The following is a 25,155-nucleotide window of genomic DNA, read 5'->3' as shown; positions in this document are numbered from 1 at the left end:
CACTTCTTCACTGTAGACGTTGACACTGGCGTTTTGCGGGTACTATATAATGAAGCTGCCAATTGAGGACCTGTGAGGCGTCTATTTCTCAAACTAGAGACTCTAATGTACTTGTCTTGTTGCTCAGTTGTGCAGCGGGGCCTCCCACTTCTCTTTGTACTCTGGTTAGAGCCTGTGTGTGCTGTCCTCTGAAGGGAGTAGTACACACCGTTGTAGGAAATCTTCAGTTTCTTGGCAATTTCTCGCATGGAATAGCCTTCATTTCTAAGAACAAGAATAGACTGTCGAGTTTCACATGAAAGTTCTTTTTTTCTAGCCATTTTGAGAGTTTAATCGAACCCACAAATGTAATGCTCCAGATTCTCAACTAGCTCAAAGGAAGGTCAGTTTTATAGCTCCTCCAAACAACAAAACTGTTTACAGCGGTGCTAACATAATTGCACAAGGGTTTTCAAGTGTTTTCTAATCATCCATTAGCCTTCTAACACAGTTAGCAAACACAATGTACCATTAGAACAGTGGAGTGATGGTTGCTGGAAATGGGCCTCTATACACCTATGTAGATATTGCAGCTAGAATAGTCATTTAGCACATTAACAACGTATAGAGTGTATTTCTGATTAATTTAATGTTATCTTCATTGAAAAAAACTGTGCTTTTCTTTCAAAATAAGGACATTTCTAAGTGACCCTAAACTTTTGAACAGTAGTGCATCTATCTATCTAATATCTATCTATCTATCTAATATCTATCCTCATCTCGATCTATCCTCATCTCTATCTATCCTCATCTCTATCTATCCTCATCTCTATCTATCCTCATCTCTATCTATCCTCATCTCTATCTATCCTCATCTCTATCTATCCTCATCTCTATCTATCCTCATCTCTATCTATCCTCATCTCTATCTATCCTCATCTCTATCTATCCTCATCTCTATCTATCCTCATCTCTATCTATCCTCATCTCTATCTATCCTCATCTCTATCTATCCTCATCTCTATCTATCCTCATCTCTATCTATCCTCATCTCTATCTATCCTCATCTCTATCTATCCTCATCTCTATCTATCCTCATCTCTATCTATCCTCATCTCTATCTATCCTCATCTCTATCTATCCTCATCTCTATCTATCCTCATCTCTATCTATCCTCATCTCTATCTATCCTCATCTCTATCTATCCTCATCTCTATCTATCCTCATCTCTATCTATCCTCATCTCTATCTATCCTCATCTCTATCTATCCTCATCTCTATCTATCCTCATCTCTATCTATCCTCATCTCTATCTATCCTCATCTCTATCTATCCTCATCTCTATCTATCCTCATCTCTATCTATCCTCATCTCTATCTATCCTCATCTCTATCTATCCTCATCTCTATCTATCCTCATCTCTATCTATCCTCATCTCTATCTATCCTCATCTCTATCTATCCTCATCTCTATCTATCCTCATCTCTATCTATCCTCATCTCTATCTATCCTCATCTCTATCTATCCTCATCTCTATCTATCCTCATCTCTATCTATCCTCATCTCTATCTATCCTCATCTCTATCTATCCTCATCTCTATCTATCCTCATCTCTATCTATCCTCATCTCTATCTATCCTCATCTCTATCTATCCTCATCTCTATCTATCCTCATCTCTATCTATCCTCATCTCTATCTATCCTCATCTCTATCTATCCTCATCTCTATCTATCCTCATCTCTATCTATCCTCATCTCTATCTATCCTCATCTCTATCTATCCTCATCTCTATCTATCCTCATCTCTATCTATCCTCATCTCTATCTCATCTCATCTCTATCTCATCTCATCTCTATCTCATCTCTATCTATCTCATCTCTATCTATCTCATCTCTATCTATCTCATCTCTATCTATCTCATCTCTATCTATCTCATCTCTATCTCATCTCTATCTATCTCATCTCTATCTATCTCATCTCTATCTATCTCATCTCTATCTATCTCATCTCTATCTATCTCATCTCTATCTATCTCATCTCTATCTATCTCATCTCTATCTATCTCATCTCTATCTATCTCATCTCTATCTATCTCATCTCTATCTCATCTCATCTCTATCTCATCTCATCTCTATCTCATCTCTATCTCATCTCTATCTCTCATCTCTATCTATCTCATCTCTATCTATCCTCATCTCTATCTATCTCATCTCTATCTATCTCATCTCTATCTCATCTCATCTCTATCTCATCTCTATCTCATCTCTATCTCATCTCTATCTATCTCATCTCTATCTATCTCATCTCTATCTATCTCATCTCTATCTATCTCATCTCTATCTCATCTCATCTCTATCTCATCTCTATCTATCTCATCTATCTCATCTCTATCTATCTCATCTCTATCTATCTCATCTCTATCTCATCTCTATCTATCTCTATCTATCTCATCTCATCTCTATCTATCTCTATCTATCTCATCTCTATCTATCTCATCTCTATCTATCTCATCTCTATCTATCTCATCTCTATCTATCTCATCTCTATCTATCTCATCTCTATCTATCTCATCTCTATCTATCTCATCTCTATCTCATCTCTATCTATCTCATCTCTATCTATCTCATCTCTATCTCATCTCATCTCTATCTCATCTCAATCTATCTCATCTCTATCTCATCTCATCTCTATCTCATCTCATCTCTATCTATCTCATCTCTATCTATCTCATCTCTATCTATCTCATCTCTATCTATCTCATCTCTATCTATCTCATCTCTATCTATCTCATCTCTATCTATCTCTATCTATCGCATATATCTCATCTCAACCTATCTCATATCAACCTATCTCATATTAACCTATCTCATATCAATCTATCTATCTATCCCTAATCTCTTTACCTCATATCTATCTCATATCTGTATATCTCTTGCATAGAAAAAAAGGAAAGCAGCACTGCTCCAGTAGTGGGTGCAACTCCTCCTAGGCTCAGGGATACGTTTATTCACCGCACAGGCAGTTTGCTGTATATCTATTGTATATTTATCTGTCTGATATCATATTTATTATTTACTTCTCAATTACATCCCTTACCATCGTCTGGCAATTCCTATGTGTATCCCTTCACCTACCATTTCTATCTACCTAGTTATCATAGTATTATCTGTGCAGCAATTAATGTAATATAACAATAATGACAACAACATAATAATGCTTAAACATATAAAGAGTAATAAATAGTGTTTCAGTGATGGGAAATACATGTAAGGATCACATATAAGGCTGTACCACCTGCATACGCTGTACATCCAGTCTACATTTCCCATCTATATTTTTATAAATGTAAAGAGTGAATGTTTCAGTGTCACATACTTTGCATATAATGTTATTGTGTAACACAAAGTACTGTTTGTCCAGTGCAGACTTTTCCCCCCATTACAAGCCGTCTGGAGAGCTCAGGGCTCGGAGTGCGTGTGTGGTCTGGCTCCTCTCCAAAATAAAACAGCAAGAATTAAAACAGAAACAAAAGACAATGTAGTGTTTATTGACAGATGGATTGTCAGGTAGAAGCTCCCAAGTAGAGACGAGAAAGCCAAGAAAATAAAAACTACAATTCCAAGATGTGAGAATGGCGCTGGACGCAGGGGTAGCAGAAAATATTTAAGACACTTATTTTTCCCCATAAAGCAACAGAACCTCTGACATGAATCTTCCATAGAAACCAAGATGAAGGTTTACACAACAGCTTTCCATGCTGTTATTTATTTGTTATACCTCCGTTGTCACCAACCCTATAAAGTGGTTGGCTCCGCAGAGAAAAATCCTTCCATACTGAAGCCAACGTGGCGATCAGCAGATCGCAGCGTGACTGGTTCCCGATACCCCTGGCATACAGTTGATTTTGCAGAGGATTCTCTTGGCAGACATTGGCTGCTGCATGGAAAATGTAGTGTTACATGGTGGTCATTCAGATGGCAGTCTATGTATATGAATGGCTCGAGTCCGCCAGAAAGGGATCGGCATTTACAGAGCAACTCTCCATTCTGGCCCATAAAGGGGCCCTGAGACGTCCAAAAAGGGCATATGGACAGAGGTCGTCTTCAAGAGGCTACCCACTTTAAGTCCTTAAAGCCAATGGTATAAAAACTTGAGGACAGCATCAATATGGCAAAAATATTTGTGTTTATTAACACATCCCAACTATACAAAAGCTACGTTTTGACTCCGCAGGAGTCTTTTTCAAGCATGCTTGAGAAAGGCTCCTGCGGAGTCTAAACGTAGCTTTTGTATAGTTGAGATGTGTCAATAAACGCAAATATTTTTGCCATATTGATGCTGTCCTCAAGTTTTTATACCAATAATTTGTCCGGATGGGATTTCTGGACACGGAATTTGCATCTCTCTTTAAAGTGGTGAGAATCCGATCAAGTGTGTGCTGTGGAAAACATTTTTGCTCTTAAAGCCAATGGTGACATTTATGTAATGATGTCTCCTGCTCTAGAGATGAGTCTAACAAAATTCTAATCCAGATCTGCCGCGTGCCCTCTACCTCTACGCTGTCGCTCACTGGTGTTTTGTGGTCGCAGGAGGCTACTACACATATTGATGGATCCCACTCATAGGTTGTCGTATTTTGTCCAGAATAGCTGATCGACTAAAGAAAAAAAAATTTCAAACAACAAAATGTAATATATGTAAAGGCGACTTTTAAAGTAACAGTATTCCCTTGTAATAACAGGATTAAGGGTTGGATTCTAAGACGGGCACAAGGGTCACCGCCACCTTGGGAACCTTAGGGGGCCTCTCCCACCCACTTTTCCTGCCCAAGCCGATTCGTTTTTCTCATATTTATCCATAGAATTCAATTACGCTTCAAGTATTCATAAACGAGGGTACTACACTATGAGGGAAGGTCTAATGCAGAATTTAAAAGGGGCCCAATATTTAAAAGGATGAGGGCTTTTAAAACTACGGGGGACCACATTTTCAAGTTTCACCCTGGCAGTAACTATTAATAGGAGTAATGTATATACTGCTCCCCTCTTCGACCCCCACCTCTCTTAGGAATTCCGATATCTCCTGATGGCTGTTTAGCAATCCCATGTGTGTGTCTCTCTCTAATAAAGTCTAAGGGGGTCTCCGTCTCCGCTATCTCCTCGGCTTCAGTGCAGGGGGCCATGTGCATGTGAAGCTACCTCTCCACTATGTAGCTGCTATAGGAGTCATATGGGATGGGGGATACCACCATTTTTTTTCCCAAGGGCCTCCACCAACGTTGCGAGATTAAACAATATGGCCTCGTCTATAATTTCTTCATGCCATGCTATAGGAGTGTGGTTTATTGGCACGTCCATTCCTAGGTAGCCCACATCCCACCCTTGTCTCTTGTGAAAATCTGTCATTCTCTTCCGTTGTACTTACAGATCTTTGCTTCTAAAGGCTTCAGCAAAGCTTTGCACACTGCGGAGGGAGGCCAGATCCAGGCACATGACTTCTACCTTAGCTTTGTGCTGCAATGCAAAAAAAAGAAGAAGAAAATGATAAATAACTGTAAACTTGGATCAAGATATCACATTACACTTAATGTGCTGTGGAATATATCCGAGTCCTCGTGCTTAATATAAAATGCCCATAGAGGGTGTAAATCACTCAAGTGAATGAGGGACGAGTGCTCGCTGCCAGAGGTAGCATTGTAGCACTGCAGAGCGGCTAAACACAGTGCATAGGTGTCTAACAAGTTTATTAAAGACTATGAATTAAAAACAGACAGTGCCAAGGATCCTTCACTCTGTCACGTAACACAATCCATCAACAGCAGGAGAATGGATTAACCATTTCCTGCCAAACAGCCTGTGAGGTCCACATTATGGGGAGCACAAACACATACAAAATCCCAGCCACAAACATGGGAACCTTCACTTCATACTGCACCTAAAGTAAACTCATCCGTATAATGTAACTAATGCGGGGTTCGTTTATCTGTAGCCATCTCTATATCTAATATCCATCCCTCATAGTCTCTGTTATCTTATATTCATCTCACATCTAACATCTATTTCATATGGATCTCATCTATACAATCTCTATTTCTTCCCCTAAATATGATACATATCAAAGTAATATAACTAGGACCACCCACACACCATACCAAGTTCTCTGAACCTTTTAATTACTAGATTTGTTAGTACAATATCCGGAATATAAAAATATTGGAACAAAATAAATATAAAAGAAGAGCTAAATAATACAATTTGGAAATAATTTATCATCACATTGCCTCTATCTGCATAACTATCGTTTTATATAAAAAATAAAAAAAAGCAGTAAATAGGCAGCACTCAAGCTGGAGAAAGGCTCAGGTTGTGTGAGCCGAAATGTCGCACATTTGGGGTCAATAAAGCCCCCTCTTTTTTCACTATAAGCCTTTGTGAGTGCTGCCTATTTACTGCTTTTTGTCTAGAGGGAGAGTGGTCAGTTCTCTAAGGCTTGCACCCCCTTTCATGTAAGCCTGTGATGCTGGATTCTATTTTCGTATTATATACATATATAAAATATAATTTGCCATCTTTCTAGCTAGCATTTGTTTATCTATTTATCTATCTTATCTTGTGTCAGTCTGTCTCTCACTCTCTCCCATTCTCTCGTATCTCTCTCATCTCATATCCATCTCTCCCTCTCTCATGTCTCCCGCTCTCATATCTCTCTCTCCCGCTCTCATATCGCTCTCTCCCGCTCTCATATCTCTCTCCCGCTCTCATATCTCTCTCGCTCTCATGCATATCTCGCATATCTCGCGCTCTCGCATATCTTGCGCATATCTCGCGCTCTCTCTCATATCTCGCGCTCTCTCTCATATCTCGCGCTCTCTCTCATATCTCACGCTCGCTCTTTATTGCTCATATCTCACTGTCTTTTTAATAATGTTATGTACAAACAGTCATTGCATATCACGGTATTTAAGATAAATCGAATCCTCCGCTCTAACCCCCAAACATCCTATAAAGACAGAACAGTAGAAAGAAGCGTTGAGTGACTTCTCTCCTAGTGCTAACGCAGGATCGTGCCGTTATGTTTCTGCAATCGCGTTACAGCAATTTTCACTGCAAATTTTTCTTTCTAATGTAAAATATGATTTACGTTAAACCCGGATAAAGCATGGATACATTTGCCAGAAAGATTGCAAGAAATGAGGAGAGCTACAATGAGTCGGTGCATAAAAGCTTTCCCTGCCATAATACTTATTATAATGGCATATAAAATAGAAAAAAATAAATAATACATGACTACAGGTAAATTTATATGACAAAGAGTACTTCAGCACACGCCATTACATTTGACAACCTTCGATTTCCACACAGATGATGCCTCTTAATAAAACGAATTGGCATTTTTCCTAGCCCAGGTAAGTAATATGCGCCTTTAAGAGGTGCTTCGGAGCACGCAAGATGGCGGACACCCGCTTATTTAATCAATAACCCTGGCCTGAGAAGACATATACATGCATTTGAATAGCAGACTTATTAGGCAAAAATATTTATAACAGCACTTAAACAATAAACCTGTTTAAATAGAAAGTTGGCGGAATGGGTTAAAATACAATTTACTGTATGAACATGAGGTTGCATGAAATATATAAATATATATAAAAATAAAAAAAGCTTGATAGTTTAATATACCAGAAAATGTTTCAAAGACCTCATGCACATGGTGAAGTCAGTACAGCGGCACTTGTCCCCTTGGTTGTGAATTGGGGAGCTCTAGGTACTCTGTGGGAACCCTTGTGGTGCCATCGCTCCTTAGAATACCTTAATAATATAGCATCCGATAGAACATGCCACAATTTATTTTTTCCTGCATTTTTTTATGCATCCATTAAAAAAACAAAACAAAAAAAAAACCACCTCAGTTTGCCTAAACATTGAATCAGCGGAATATGGAGGTACAGTATGGGCCCATAGATTTCTATAAGTGCTCGAAACTTGTACAGAAGTATAATATGGCCATATACATTATGCCTTATTGTGTTAGGAGCTAGTAAAGTAACTATAGGGGGAGCAGTGGGATGTGGTGGTGAATAAACCCTTTTGATATTTTTGGAGTGCTGCTTCTTCGTCCATTTGAGTGCACCCACGTCTTGGCTCTCATGCCTGGGAGGGCCCAAAGGTTCCTCCATCATATAAGAGAACAGCAGTACTATAAAGGCGACATTGCAGAGATGTGAAGGTCTTTCATGATATTTGTACAATATTGTAGTACTTGAATATAAAATTTTATTGCTAAAAATTAATACTTCACTTTATAAAATATATAGATCCTACACGGTGTAATGTCATACAATGACATATGATGGTTTGGGGTACATGATCTGGCACCAGGGCTCAGGAGCTTAAACTTATGGCTCTGTTGGGAGCGGTTCACTTTTTGGATACTGTAAAAGATCACCACTCCAAACTGAACGGAATGAAATACTTGTAGGAAATGTAAATGTTGTAACATTTATCCCACAGGAGCGGCGACTGATGCCTCGAATAAAGGGGTCATGGCTCTCAGCCCCTTCAGCTCTCAATTACTTAGGCCTCATGCACACGATCGTGCTTTTGCGGCCGCAATTCCCCCGAAAATCCACGGGAGATTTGCAGCCCCATTCATTCCTATGGGGCCATGCACACGACCGTGATTTTCACGATCCGTGCATTGCCCAGGAGCTCGCACCGCAGAAAGAACGGGCATGTCTTAATGCGGCCTTGTTCTGCGTTCCGAAACTCATTGAAAATAATGGCCGCGACCATGTGCACGGCCTACGATTTGCGGGCGGCTCGCGACTGTCACTTTGTGACCGGCCGACCCGTAAATCACGGCCGTGCACATGGCTACGGTCGTGTGCATGAGGCCTTATAGTTCAGGTATTTCTCTAGCTCGGATCGGCTTTACATGTTGGATGCCGGTCTAGCAGAAATTCTGGTATACTGGGCAATGGATTAAAGTATTTTTTGTATATCTGTACCATAGATCGGATGGATACACAGATGCTGCAGGGGCGAGTAACACAATGTAGCAGATCTGAGCTTGTTGTTTAACACAACCTATTGTAATATCTCAATGTTTTATCTGTGGCTTATATTCTTAACATATAATACATTGCTGTGAAAAAGTATTTGTCCCTTACCCAATTTCTTTTCATTTTGGTAATTTGTCACATTTAAATGTTTCAGATCATCCAACTCATTTTAATATAAGATAAAGACGACACGAGTAAAAACAAAATGCAGCTTTTAAGAGATCATTCCATTTATTGAAGATAAAGACTTTTTCAAAACCTACCGTGTTTCCCCGAAAGTAAGACAGTGTCTTACTTTCTTTTTATCCCCAAAAGCCCCACTATGTCTTACTTTCGGGGTATGTCTTATATTGGAAAAAAATTGTCTAATTATTTTTATTTTCACAAACTTTATTTAACTGTTTTACATTTTTTTTTTTAGTCCCACCAGGGGACTTCACTATGCGATGTGCCGATCGCATATATAATGCTTTGGTATACTTAGTATACCGAAGCATTATTGCCTGTCAGTGTAAAACTGACAGGCAACCTATTAGGTCATGCCTCCGGCATCGCCTAACAGGCAGATGCTGAAGGCAGACCTGGGGGTCTTTGTTAGACCCCCGGCTGTCATGGAAACCCGACGGCGACCCGCGATTTGTTTGCGGGGGCGCCGATCGGGTGACAGAGGGAGCTCCCCCCTCTGTCAAACACATTAAATGCGCTGTCACTATTGACAGCGGCATTTAATGGGTTAAACTGCCGGAATCGGCGCGCGCTTCGATTCCGGCAGTTGCAGCAGGAGCCAGGCTGTGTATAACAGCCGTGCTCCTGCCGCTGATCGCGTGGGTACAGTCTCAGTACCCGCGCCATCACAGGACGGATATATCCGTCCTCCTGCGCGAACTAGAAGCTGCTGAGGACGGATATATCCGTCCTTCGGCATTAAGGAGTTAATACTGTGTGCATTACCGTATTTTAAGCAGGAGGCGGCATTGACAAGTGCAGGGGACGGCGCGGTGACGTATGGAGAGGGGGGCGGCGCGGAAGTGGGCAGGAGGCGGCAATACCCCCGTGTTTCCCCGAAAGTAAGACATATGTCTTACTTTCGGGGTACGGCTTATATTAGCCGACCCCCCTGAAACCCCCGATACGTCTTACAATCGGGGGTGTCTTACTATCGGGGAAACACGGTATATCATCCATGTGAAAAAGTAATCCCCCCCCCCCCAACCTGATAACGGTTTGTGAAAAAGTTTAATTATTTAAAGTGGAAAACCCTTTTATAGGGGTTCTCCGCTGTGGACAATCCCTGCTTGTTAGAGGGATGCTTCAACAATAACACTATCACAAAGTGACCCCTACCGATCAGATGCAATCTCTGGGTAAACCTGACAGTAAGTATTCTGTTTCCCTGCAGCGCCACCACCGGGGAAATTAAGCATTACATGGTGCCCATTCATATCATTAAGCTGTCTGTGTAATGCAGGACAGAACAGGTCCTGCAGAGCGAGAGATGCTCTTTGTAACCGCTCTCCTCTCTGGCCGAGATGAGAATCCTCAACAGGGGACCCCCCTCTATTTCCTCAGATATGTCTAATGAGAGTATGGAAATGGGCTTTCTAAGCTGGACAAGCCCTTTAATATTCTCAGAATTTACAGTAGAGAGTGCACATATGTTTGGCAGCATTATCACAATGTGCAAGAACATACAGTAAATAACGTTCAGCTCTGCTACATTTGTATATAATATGAACCCAACTGATAAACAATAAGCAGTTCCAAAAAATATTTAGCCCCATAGAAAAAAAAGACACCCAAGTCCCAGTAGTCTAAAATCCATAATCATGAGCCCAGGCACAGCCTGGAAAGTGTAGACATGAACTGTGCAATGCATTAATCCTTCAAACACTAACAGGCGCTGGCAGGGATTTAGGCTGGAATGTATTTACAAAGTGACAAATTATGTTCTGTGTTACACAGAGAAAGGAAACGCACCCACAAATAGGCTGATAAATGTCAGCTGCAGTCAAGACGAACGCTTTATTTTTATTATATGGTAACCACATCTGGGCATTTTTGCTATTGTTTTTTTTTTCTTTTTTTTTGCTCTTTTTCATGTCGGGAGATTCAGTTATTTATATTTTACCAGGAAAAAACAAGATCATATATGACATAAAGTAATAAGTATAGGACCACTGATGTTCCCGGGCAGCTTGCCCTTTTACAGGCAGCAGCTGTAAGAGACAATATACAAGAGCCAGTATAAAATGCTGCGTAATATAAATCCTGCTAAACATCCCATAAATTAGCATTACAACAATATCCTATAATTAAACATTACCTTAATCCATCCATATTCCGGCAATAAAACAAGACACTTGCAATGATATCACCAGCGCAACAATGAGCCAAAACATCACATAAAATGTATATATTTATCCTTAGTTTCTAAATATTTACCCAACTGATACACAGTAACAAAATATTATAGCCTTCAATTATTTCACTTTGCAATGAGGGGCAACAGAATGGCTCTGTTTACACAGAGTTTTTTGGTGCCAAAAACTAAACCACACCAAAAATGTCCGAAAACGCCTCCCATTGAGAGGCGTTTTTTTTTTCCGCGAGCGGGAAAAAGAAGCGTCATGCCCTTTCTTTGGGCATTTCCATCTCTGATCTCCCATTGACATCATTGGGAGACAGAGAAAGCGATTTTCGGAGCGTTTTTTTTTGCCCATGGCGCTCAATAGCCGTGACCGAAAGACTCTGCGAAAAACGTTACGAAAAACGTGGCACAGAGGATGCAGGCAGGCCAAAATCTGCCTCAACATTCCTGAGGGAATATTGAGGTAGATTTTTCCGCCTGCAAAAAAAAACTGTGTGAACGAAGTCTAACATTTGGGCAAACTAGGCAGCTTCTATGGGGCCCTTGAAGAAAGGGGGCATATTCCATCCTCTTTAAAGTTCCTCTGGAGAAGAATGCCCTTCAAAGGGTCTTGGCATTCATTAGTTTTACTAGCAAACAAGAGGATGAGGAATTGGCTCAAGGGTGTGGGGGTGGAAACAAACACTAAGGCTTTATTCAGATGACCGGGTGTCAAATCGGCCATGAAAAACAGCTGTTTTTCACGGCCGATTTGCACCCGAGCGGGAGCCGTTTTCACGGATTACTCATAAACTTGAGTCTATTAAGGGATTCAGGAAAACGGGCAAAAATAGGACAAGTCCTATTTTTTCCCGGGCCGTTCACTCGGTCTGTTTAAAAAAAACGGCTGTGTGAATAGCCCCATAGAAGTGCATTGATTTCAACGCAGCCGTGTGACAGGCGTTAAAAAAAAAACAGCCGTCACACGCCGAGTTTCCCTGTAGCGTAAACACTGCAGAATTTCCACAACGGAATTCTGTGCGGATATTCCACAGCATTTACAGTAACAGCAAAGTGGATGAGATTTAAATACATCTCATGTACACGCTGCAGAAGAAATCTGTAGAGAAAACTTTCAGAAATTGACCTGCGGTGCGGTTTTAAAATTTGCAGCAGGTCAATTTATGCTGCCGAAACATTGTTCTTTTGCTGCAGGTTTTCACCATTAAAATCAATGGGGAGGTAAAATCCAGTAACAAATAAGTTATGTTGCACATTTTTGCAGCAGAAATACGGCTTCCGCCACAAAAATCTGAAGAAAACCCAAAAAATTTTTTTGTCATTTAAACTATTAAAAAAGCAAAGACTTACCCCTGAGCATTATTATTGCGACGCGTCACTCTCTTGTGAGTGCAGCCCGGCCTCCTGGGGTGACGTTCCATCTCATGTGACTGATGCAGCCAATCACAGGCTGCAGCGTCATCCCAGGAGGCCGGGCCGCAGTGAGAACAGAGTGACGAGTCACTATAACAATGCTCGGGGGCAAGTTTTAGCTTTTTTGTTTTTTAAACAGTACTGTTTTCCGCTGCAGAGATTCAGTCCTAAAATCTGCACCACAATTTGGTGCGGTTTTCCAGCCAGACTTTTCTGCGGCTTTTAGGTCGGATACACTGCGTACTTTTTGTATTCGACCCATAAGGACCAAGCCTAAGGATTATAATGGAGGTCCATTCTGATCTTTTGCTATGGAATCCCCACGTTTCTATGTACGCAGAGTGTCTCAGTGCTCGGACCCCCACCAATCAAAACTTCTGACATGTCACTATGATGTCAGAAGTTTGTTGAACATTTAGTTACCCTTTAAGGATGTACGCCATTTCTTGCTGTAAAACAGTTATACATGTATGCTAACCTTGTACATGTAAGAAAAATATATTTTTATGTCTAGTGTGTTGCAGCAAATATATGATGCCATGTGGTAAATTGGTGCAATTTGCAGGGGGCAGAAATTGACTCTTGATAAATTTCCTTACTGTGTCCACACACTAATTTGTGCCAAATGACAAACCCAGCTCTGCTGCATTGACTGAAAAAGATCTGCCTTATCTGCATGGAAGTAATCACTTTGCCTATTCCTACATTATGTATATAAAGCAAGGAACTCCATAACAGTTCCAGTTAATGATTTCCAGTCCTTCACTTCCCGGGGGTAGGACTCTCATTTGGCACTGAAGGGGTGAAAGGATAATTAAGATGTTCTTTTTCTTTGCAAGGTTAAATAGTTATGTTCGGCAACTGTGAATAAAGCCATTGGGAATAGTATCAAAGCGTAGGATAGAAAGTGATGGAGAAGGAAATGGATAAAAACCCAGCAAGTCTTTCCAAATGCAATTTCCTCAGTGTGACCAAACCAAGCTGGGCCGCAACATTTTTGCAAGCAAAACGATGCCACGGAGGCCAATTGCGCAGGTCGGAACGGCTACGTCAGTTGTGTAAATGGGAGCGAACATCAGGAAAACGCGGCGTTTATGTAATGCCAAAACACGCGAGGAAAAAAAATGGGGGCTGCCAACATGACAAAACAGATGTGAGGAAGCAGAAGGCAGCTGCACGAGGAGACGCCGACACCATGTTGTGTCACCGACAAACCTAAAGAGAGGGAGAAAAAAAATAAAATAAAAAAAATTCTCCTGGACGTTCTCCAGAAGCTGAAAGGTGCAAACAAGCTGCCTAATACCCTCGCGTAGATTGAATTCTTATGAAGAAAATAAAGTTTATTGTCTGGAAACAAAGAAAGCATGAGAAAAGCACTAAAGCAATGGAGGTGAACAATTAGACAGATGTTCACTTAAGGAAATAGAGAGAACGTCGCACAAGAATTTTTACGAGAATACTGACAATTCTGCACCTCGTCAAGGGCACGGGTAAAGTTAAAGCCACTGAAGCTGCTTCTATTTAACTTCCCCGTAATTGCTGAACTTGCAGAACCATCTAGTCAGGTAATGTGGCTTGTAACAAAGTAGCATTAGGCTCATTTTAATATGTTTTTAATACTTCTTCACGATCGGCCATATATCTTGCAACAAGCGGCAGGATTTCCTTAAGGAATATGTGTCAGGGAATATGTTTCCGTGTTTAATATGAGAGAGCGCTGGTGTGACTGCACCCTTACTTACACTCAGTAGTGGCTTGACATAATATTTGTCATTTACACGTGCAGTTATTTAACAAAATGAACGGATATGGTTAATATATATAAATATACAGTGAAGGAAATAAGTATTTGATCCCTTGCTGATTTTGTAAGTTTGCCCACTGTCAAAGACATGAACAGTCTAGAATTTTTAGGCTAGGTTAATTTTACCAGTGAGAGATAGATTATATTAAAAAAAAAAACAGAAAATCACATTGTCAAAATTATATATATTTATTTGCATTGTGCACAGAGAAATAAGTATTTGATCCCTTTGGCAAACAAGACTTAATACTTGGTGGCAAAACCCTTGTTGGCAAGCACAGCAGTCAGACGTTTTTTTGTAGTTGATGATGAGGTTTGCACACATGTTAGATGGAATTTTGGCCCACTCCTATTTGCAGATCATCTGTAAATCATTAGGATTTCGAGGCTGTCACTTGGCAACTCGGATCTTCAGCTCCCTCCATAAGTTTTCGATGGGATTAAGGTCTGGAGACTGGCTAGGCCACTCCATGACCTTAATGTGCTTCTTTTTGAGCCACTCCTTTGTTGCCTTGGCTGTATGTTTCGGGTCATTGTCGTGCTGGAAGACCCAGCCACGAGCCATTTTTAATGTCCTGGTGGAGGGAAGGAGGTTGTCACTCAGGATTTGATGGTACATGGCTCCATCCATTCTCCCATTGATGCGGTGAAGTAGTCCTGTGCCCTTAGCAGAGAAACACCCCCAAAACATAATGTTTCCACCTCCATGCTTGACAGTGGGGACGGTGTTCTTTGGGTCATAGGCAGCATTTCTCTTCCTCCAAACACGGCGAGTTGAGTTAATGGCAAAGAGCTCAATTTTAGTCTCATCTGAGCACAGCACCTTCTCCCAATCACTCTCAGAATCATCCAGATGTTCATTTGCAAACTTCAGACGGGCCTGTACATGTGCCTTCTTGAGCAGGGGGACCTTGCGGGCACTACAGGACATTGGTACATTTTAACTTAGGCCCCGCCCAGGATCGGCCTCAAAATTGCCCAAATTGACTCTTTTAGTGAAAATTCACATAAACAAGGACCAAGTTTGCTGGACAGTTGAATGAAAATCGGAATGGTTGTCAGATTTGTTTTCTGCTCAGTATTCTGTTCCTGGTCTTAAGAAATTCTACATTATACTTCATCGATTAGAAACAAGCAACAGATTGTCAGAACATCAGATGCTGGACTAAAAGACTTTGTCTAAATAACGAAGCCGCCTATTTAGTTACTATTATGAAAGGACACGCTGAACATCGCTGACAAGAAGTGAAGGAAATGTTAATCACAGTTATTACAACTTTGCATTGGTTGCTACAGCACATGTGACCTCCAAGGGGGGTATCTACATGCCAGTAATGCAGAGGCGGAGAGATCATACAACTACCTGGTTCAACTGAGGTGTTAAAACAATCGGTTCTGACTGATGGGAAAAATGAACCATCATGCTTAGCAATTTGTTAGAAACTTCTACAGGCCTCAATCCTTTATATTGTCTATATTGTTTTTGCATTAGAAAATATTTTCTCAGTGCAAGATACAGCTGCTCTGTATACAGGATACAAAGCAGCTGTATCTGAAAAAGTAAAAGTAATTAGAAAGTTTCACCAATCACACTGATACACTGTTTCATTAAAATAAAAAAATAGTTCTCAAAAGGTGTACATAGCCTTTAACACAGGCGAAAAAAATAGAATTTACCAATGCTTCTGGATGTTAAGAAAGGGGCTGACGGGACATGTACCCCGGGAGTTGGGGGGACGATGACAAACTCTGCCTTAGCCAGTTTCTTTGCATACAGGGCAAGAACAGAAAACTAAACCTTTGCAACAGGTGAAGGAAAAGGTAGCTACAGCTCTGGTCAGACATATTCGCTCTCATGGAGCAAACTTCTCTGTCAACCGGACATCAAGAGTGTTTTATCCCCTTTCTCTCTCATGTCTCCCAGAAAATAACAGTAAAGAAAAAAAAGTTTTGATCATTGCCTGTAAAGTATGAAAAATGACCGGGTATCAGCAACCAAATATTAAGTTGTACATCAGGGATATGTCAGACAGAACAGAAGACAACCATAATTTTTTTTAAATCAAATGCTGGAAAAGGTAGTTTAATCAATATGAGTGGAAGTAGCTAACTTCTCCTGCTTGAGTACTGGCAGTCTGGGATGCACCTACTAGGAATTTTTTTGAGATTTTAATTTTATTTATCATCACCACCCCCCTCAAATTTCTAGACATACACTTGAAATAAAGACAAAGTCAAACCAACAACAAGGTACATTGTAAACCATCATGAAACATGCACGGTGTCATCAAGATACAAGTCCCCAACTAATTACAGGGTCGACATTTACTCACAAATTGAATTATTAATAACTTTAGAATTATTTTTTTTACTCCTAACACTTCTATCACTGTCCGTGTAACACACATCATAAACATGAATTCTCATGTGGTCCTAAAGCAGGTTATGAGAGCAATATATCATGATTCTGTGACTGATCTAGTGAATACTTATACAGTACAAGCTGATAGACACGTCATGGTCATATCAGATCTACTCTACTATACTAGACTAATAGTAAAATGATTGTAAACCAAAATATATTCCATATTAAATCGCTACTGAGAGAACTAATGGGGAAAATATCTCATCACCCGCAAATCAATAGGTCCGTGAAATGCTTAACTAAATAAATCCAAGACCCGCTCCAAACATGCAATGTGTCAATTTATTCTTAAAAAAAAATAATACAATTTCTATGGTCTGGCAATGGGATAAGACTGCTTGGCTTTATGTGATGTCTAGTGAGGTGCTACGTCCAACTCTACATATAAGTCCACAAGGTGAAATGCTTCCCAAGGACATCAATAAATTCCAAACAAATATAATTCTTTCTTGCTTTATAAGTTATAAACTACATACGGAATAATGGAAAATTGGCCCTTATATCACTGTCGGATAAGTGAGATTATATGACGTGGTAAGGGAGGTGTTTACAAAAATCAAGAGCCTGAAAACAAATTTCTCGAAATACAAAAGATAATAATCTGCCCCTCATAAATTACCCCAGTAGAGTACGGCTTAAAAAATAAAATAAAAATATGCACATACTGTATATTAAAAAAAAATTACTCAGGTATGGTATCTTAATATTCTGGATTTTCTGAGGTTTCTAAAATAGTAAAATTTTTTTGAAACATGAGATTTTAACAGGAGAAAATTAATTACAAAATAGAAGTAATACCAGAAGATTTCTAAAATAAAGATTGGGTAAGACATCTACAAGCATTTCTCCGGTGTGAAAATAGAAAATAAAAAAATGTTTAGAAAATGAAAGCCATGTTTTTTGGCTTTTTAGCAAACTTCTCTTGACTTCATCTCGTTTGAGAATCTGAACCATTAAACACAAATTTTTAATAAAATATTACTTACGGATCACTTTTCAACTTTGAAACATTTACTACAAAGAATCTCAAGTCATTACAGACACTGTACATAATATTATATAGGAATAGAGTGAGCAGACAGGCTAAAAAAAAAAAGGCAAAAATGAATTCCAAACATATATTGAAAAATAAAGACTACCAAGAAATAATTTGGATTTCCACAGGCTGTCTTCTGGATTTACATAAGGACCACAGGAAAATTGAGGTCCATGCTACAGCTAAAGACAATACTCAATGACATCTGGCGTCAAGTAAGTAACTTTTTGAAACTATCAACCTTTTTGGAGTAGTCTAGTTTAGAAAATTTCATCAAAACATACACTTTTCTGGAAGTTCTAAATAAGCTAGGTTTGCTTTTCTGACAAATCAACAGAATAAAATATGTTAATGAATATTAAAAAAAAATAAAAAATCTCAAGAATTGAAAACTGAGATTTGCCTGCATTTACATTATTTCTTCCTCCCTGGTGCCCCTATTTTTGCATTCTTATCACACAATTATAACCTTCTCTCTCAGATACAAAAATGAATTGTGATATCAGAGCCACCTTATTGGTAGTCGGAAAAAAACACGGTAATTGGGACAAATAAAAGGCCATGCTCTGTGATGTACTGAGCTTTTGGATTCTAACAACTAGTGGAATTTAGACTACATTCGGCAGTGTGATTTTTGTAAATGATTTCCCTATGTTTAGTACCCAAAATAAAGAAGGTGTTCTAAGTAAAGGTTATGCAAACATGGCCATTATCCTAAATATCATTATAACCCCAGCTCTAGTAGGACATATGGCCAGGACATTAGATTTTAAATGTAATATAGTAGAAGGCAAAACCTTAAAGCGGATCTATCAGCTGAATATGCCGCCCTAGGTAAATGCAGCATATTACAGAGACAGGTCAGTTTTCCGATTAGCAAAAACAATAGAAAAATATTGTGCCGTTTGGCTACTAGGATCGGTTGGAGTCATAGTTATAAGTCCAGTATATTCATGAAGATAGGAAGCACCACTGACCCTCTTATCTCCCCCCCCCCCCCAGCCACTCTCGGCACTGATCGACAGCTGGCTGCAGTAAATCTTCATACCCAGTAGCTCACAGGAAGGCATGGGGAGCGCTCTCCTCATGAGTACACTGTGCTCATAACTAGAAGTCCAATAGCTACCATTAGCCAAATGGCACAATATTTTTGGTGCCGTTTTGGCCAATAGGAAAACTGACCACTGCCAGTAATACCCAGGGAAGCATATTCATCTGACAGATCAGTTAAATCACACACTCCATACACATTGCGTTATGCGTAATACGGAGGGTATAGAGCGTGTTTATATACCACGTTTTGTCCAGAATTTTTCATAATAGGCTGAGCTGTGATACATTATAAAACAAAATAAAAAATAGATAAAAACAAACACATAGACCAGTAAAACATGCACACTTATGCCCTCCATGTATTCTCTTCTATGTATAGGCTTTTATGACTCTGAAGTTGACCACACATGAAACAAACCAAGCACAAAGATAAGAACCCATAGACCAAACATTGAAAGATCTGGAAATATGTTGCTTGGTCCAAAAACTATCTAGACAATATTAATATAGTCAGATGATTGTCATACATATATGTCAACAAGGTCACTACTCATCATCAGAAATACAAACCTCCCTCAATCCACTCTTTTTTGCAACCAGGGTGTTGGGAAGGAAGCATTCAACAAATAGATACTGTATTTGTCATGATGTGAAGATTGTTCCCATGGACAATCAATTGTATAGTGGGAACAATCATAACGGAAGACACAATGCTCTCCTGGAATTATCGCACGACGAATACCAGTGTCGCCCGAATGACCCTATGGCTGCCAACAGAGCCTCTGATGGCAGTGTGAACGGAGTCTAACATAGACTATAATGTACTATCTGCAACCCTAGTCCTTATATTTACAGGCACTCAGTCAACTTTGTATAGAATGTGTTTTGGAAGGAAAACACAAAACTGCCCATACGAAATAATGCAATGGAAGACATCGATAGGGTTGAGGCTCATGGTAATCAGAAAGACCAGTGGATTTATTTGGACTTACACCTACAATACATTTAACTTTATAAAATCTGATATTTTCTAAAAAATAAAATAATTCTTCACTTGGCTTCTTTACAAATTGCAAATCCTTGTATTGACCAAACCAATGGGGCCCGGCTGAAGTGACTGAGCTACCAAAAGCAGGTGTGTTCATTTATCAACCTGTCAATGTAATGACATCCATTCATAAGTACCATACAATTTCCTCACCACCTGGCTGAGTACTCTGCTCGGGACTGTGTAACTTGCTAATTGCGCACCTTCTCCTACTGCCCTCCGCATGATCTATCTTCTCATAGTGGGTAAGAATAATGACAGAGCACTGGAACGTATACAGCTATAGACTTAAGACAAATTGCTCACACACTGACTTATAACGCAAAATGTATATTATTTTTTAGCAAAATTTATATTATTTTTAGTCATAAAAACTGAACAGACGTGAAGCAACTCAGAACAATTGCCGATTCTTGATCAGTCTGTGCTTTTATTGAATTTTCCAGGATTGGTACAGATAGATTCACTTAAGTATAGTCCTTTTTCAAGCTGTATCCCTTCTGGTCAAAAGTTCTTCAATTCTTACATGAACACTTTGAATGTATTAAAATCTTTTCTCCACAGGTGTGTCTTCATGGGATAAATACCAGTATAATAAAGCATAAAAAAAAAATCTTCAGCTTTGGCCCATTGTCTACGTCACTTAGGGGTTTCCCACTAAGAATATTTATCACCTATCCACAGGATAGGAGATTAATGTATGATCGCTAGGGGGCCCCATCACTTAGACCCCTACCAATAACTACAATGGGGGTTCCAACGGAGTTCAAATGGAGTGGCTTTTGTGCACTGCTGCTCCATTCAATGTCTATAGAGCTGACGGAGACAACCGAGTACAGCACTTGGGTGTTTCTGTCATAAACATTGACTATAGCGACAGCGCACATACGCGACCACTGCTCCATATATATATATATATATATACACACACACATACATACACAATATATATATGTATATATATATATATATATATATATATATATATATATATATATACACACACACACTCAGAGTATATACACAAATTACATACATACATACATAAATACACACACACACACACACACACACACACACACACACACAAACTGTTTATTACAATGTAATGAAAATTTTATAAATAAAACATGAAACATAAATGTATCATCAGGAAATGACATCCTAAAATAATACAGTGTTTACACTAACCACTGGAGCACACACAATATGCTGACACTTCCTGTTTCCTGAAGCTCACTTTTCAGCTTTGCTGGGTCAGTCATCTCATTATTGCAGGGCAGGGGATTCATTCACGGATGCTAGCTCTATATTGCACTGGCGGAAGCCTAGATAAGGCAGGTGTCACGTAGGGTTCGTGGACCCACTGGGCCGTACCGCAGGTAAGTGTCTATAGTTCATATAAGGTACATGTGGCAGCTCGGACAGTAGCAAGGCAGGCTTGGCAGGAACTAGGCAGCAGGTAGACGTCAGGCGTGGAGAAGCAGGACAGGCATGGTATACAGCACAGCACGGCTACAGCTCGGCGTGGCGTGGCACTAGATCAGGATACAGGAACAGGTAACACTGGGAGCGGGAAACACTAGGGGACCATCTGCAAGACAAACTTGGAATACGACAACAACGCTCGGGCATGGGAGGATGGGGCTGGGACCTTCTTATAGCCCAGGCTGCTCTGGGAGCAATTAGCTCAATCTCCAACATGCGTGCGCTCTGGCTTCTTAAGTCTAGACTGAGCTCGTGAGCGCACCTTGGTGGTCACTGTGGAGCAGGACGGCCATATGTGCAGACATTTCTTGAGAGAAGGGCATCGATTGGATGGAAGGACATCGTGGTCAGCGACCATGGACGTTACAGCAGGATAGTAACGCTATATACTATACACAAAGATAAGGTTCTGTATACAGCGCACCAGAAACTCACTGGTTTACGGAGGATGTGGCTGTTCTCCATATTATTACTATATTAGCCTTTTGACTGTCTGTTACTTATTTAATGAATATTCAATTAGTTTACCTTATCGCACATTAACAGTGGGTTCCCATTTTAAGCACTAATGGTATACCAACAAGATATGGAGAATGGAAGTACCCTGACCACCGTCCCATCTGGTGAGGTTGATGCTCCAGGCGGAGAATGAATAGAGAAGTAGTGGCGTGGCACCTCTTTATTCACCTCTATGGGAGTTTACGGAAACAACCAAGCACGCTTGAGCAGCCGTCTCTCCATTCATTCTCTGCCTCACCAGGCGGGACAGGGGACCCCCTTTATCCAGATATGCCATAAATGTCTGAGATGTCCCCTTTAAATTAAAAAGCATATATATTAAAAGTAAATGATGAAGAGAAAGTGAGAGATCTTAATGAGCAGCTTCTTAGTATATCAATTTAACTAGGCAAGAAGTGTCTTAAATTGCAATGAGAAAATAGGAAAATTCTAAAATTATTCCAAGATTTGTTTTTATAAAAAAAATCCTCAAAAAAATCCAAATTGGAAAAAAATAAAATAACAATTAAATTAATATAAACTTCTAATCCTCCAATTCAAACACTCTTACTTTTACTAACTATAAACGTCAAACTTGGAAGTCAACAGCATGCAGAGAAAAAATTGGCAAAAAGAAGAAAAGAGATTAAAATACTGGATTTGTAAAATATTTCTTTAATAGCTTATTTCTTTAGCTATAAAACCGCTGTCAGTCAAGAGTGCGATGAAATAGCGATAGATACAATTAGGTTTACTGGATTTTTTTTTTAAATAATCTGATTATTAAAAAAGAAATAAACGTGCATCAATTATTATCATACAAAGAAATTTAAAAAAATTATTAGGGATTATTAAATCGGTGACATTTTGACCTTTTTCTTGCCAATTTACCAGTGGCAGGAAAGCAGTTAACAGCTTGTATAATAGCTTAATATGAAGATTGACATTTATGTTTTTTTTTTTTTTCTTTTTCTCATTTTTTCCCAAAGGTTTATAATTTGAAAATTGACATTGGGGATTTTTTTTTCCTGGGTCTATTAAAATGATTCATGTTGTATTCAACATAAATTGTGCATACACAGAGGAGGCTTAGTACAGGCATTCCTGGTATAATAACTAAACTGAATTTTGTACTAGCCGCAGTTTGTGGCAGCAATGCAGTATCATTTGTCTTAATTTTTCTCCGGCATTACATTAGGCGAGTGCATTTACATTGCCAGGTAGGGCTAACCACTTTACAAACTTTTCTTTTTTATGGTGTGAGAAGAGTGGGAATCAAATCTGCATCTTTATATGGTTGCGGGATAGAGCAATGCTTTTTTATTGTCTAAAATACACACACATTTACTTTCCATTTACCTTGCTGAACAGGAACAAGGATGCCCATTATGTAAAACACATGAAATATTTACCATTCTGAGAACATGTTCTTACTAGGCAGCTTTACTCCACTTCTTAAAAACAAAGAGTATTACAAGGATAAGCACCACAGCCGTTTACAACAATTACTTTGGGAATCTATTTTAAATTAATTTGTAAAAAAAAAAGTCACGTACAAATTAAATTTCATGTACTTATTACTTTTTAACGCAAAGAAAAAAATCTAATTTTATTTTCCGTCTTTTTTTTTTTATTAAAAGAATGATTGGCATTATAAAAAAAATATATAAAAAAAACTTTACGACACAATATTTTTATTTTTTTATGTTCAAACAGGCACGATCAAGAAACTTCTTACTGTATGGCAATACTGGGCATGATATAATCTGAACTGTACATCAATAAATGAAGTATGTTTATGTTGGATAAGTAATCGGTGTTAGACTATATTTAAAAAAAAACAATCCATCTACAGTATATCTATCTATCTCATATCTATCTATCTCATATCTATCTATCTCATATCTATCTATCTATATCTCTATATACACACATATATCTATATACACACTTCTATATATATATCTATCTATCTATATCTCTATATACACACACATATATCTATATATCTCTATCCCTATATATACTGTATATCTATCTATATACCTATATAGATATATCTATCTATCTATAGATAGATATATATCTATAGATAGATATATATCTATAGATAGATAGATATCTATATAGATAGACATCTATATATATACCTATATATATATATATATATATATATATATATAAATGTAGACAGGAAATTCTGCCTTAAAAAGAGTCAATAAATTATAATAAATATAATCAACAATAAATTAGTATAATAGAATAGATATTTATCACACATCACCTGCTGGCAGAACAAATATAAAATACCCCATATTTTTACATAAATTGCATTTACATAGTGAAATGGAAACATTAATAACTGGAGGTTACATAGACTTAAATTTACACCATAACCCGGCACCAGCCAGTTCTTTCAGTAAAGTATTATATTACCTCCAAAAATGTATCATAAATAGGAAAAACATATGCTGGAAATAGTGTGGCGTAAGCCTAGCATAGGAGAAAGTGATATTGACATAATTGGTTAGAATTCTGTAAACTGTGCTTTGGATTAAACACAAGAAAATTTCTATTCAATCCATCGGGCGCAAAAACAAAATCTATATTTTAATCTTTTTGGGTAGAAACAAATTATCTTATTTACTACTTGACTGGTTTCCTCAATTTAACGCCAATCTTGGAAAGGGACTTTGGGCTGTCTAAATTAAACAAGTAAATGCAACTAGCAGTTACATTATTTACAATAGGGAGAGTCGCATACAATAAAATAAAAATACAGTAGCATTTTACCTTCTAAACATCACACGTAATAGAAACACGCACACATCTGTGATGTACAAAATCTCATTTCATTTTCCTTTCCTTAAAAGATCCTGATAAATGCATATATTTATGTAAATTAGGTCTAGAGGCAGCAAGAAAGGGTGGAAAGGCAACATAGGTATTGTTACCATTTGCTTATACAAATAGAAAACATG

The 25,155-nt window shown here is 38.8% G+C and overlaps 1 protein-coding gene across 4 annotated transcripts in view; it reads right to left on the bottom strand.

Moving 5' to 3' along the window:
- WWOX (WW domain containing oxidoreductase) overlaps positions 1–25,155 on the bottom strand; it is a 736,214-nt gene that overhangs the window by 566,843 nt on the left and 144,216 nt on the right. For all 4 annotated transcript variants that reach the window (XM_075838647.1, XM_075838646.1, XM_075838643.1 and 1 more), the window contains exon 7: positions 5,405–5,493. In XM_075838647.1, the coding sequence (XP_075694762.1) occupies positions 5,405–5,493 (89 nt within the window). The remainder of the gene's footprint in view (positions 1–5,404; positions 5,494–25,155) is intronic.

Source organism: Rhinoderma darwinii, chromosome 9, assembly GCF_050947455.1.
Source record: "Rhinoderma darwinii isolate aRhiDar2 chromosome 9, aRhiDar2.hap1, whole genome shotgun sequence".
NCBI lineage: Eukaryota > Metazoa > Chordata > Amphibia > Anura > Rhinodermatidae > Rhinoderma > Rhinoderma darwinii.
Note: the sequence above shows the minus strand (reverse complement) of the source record. Positions and strands in the feature narration are given on the sequence as shown.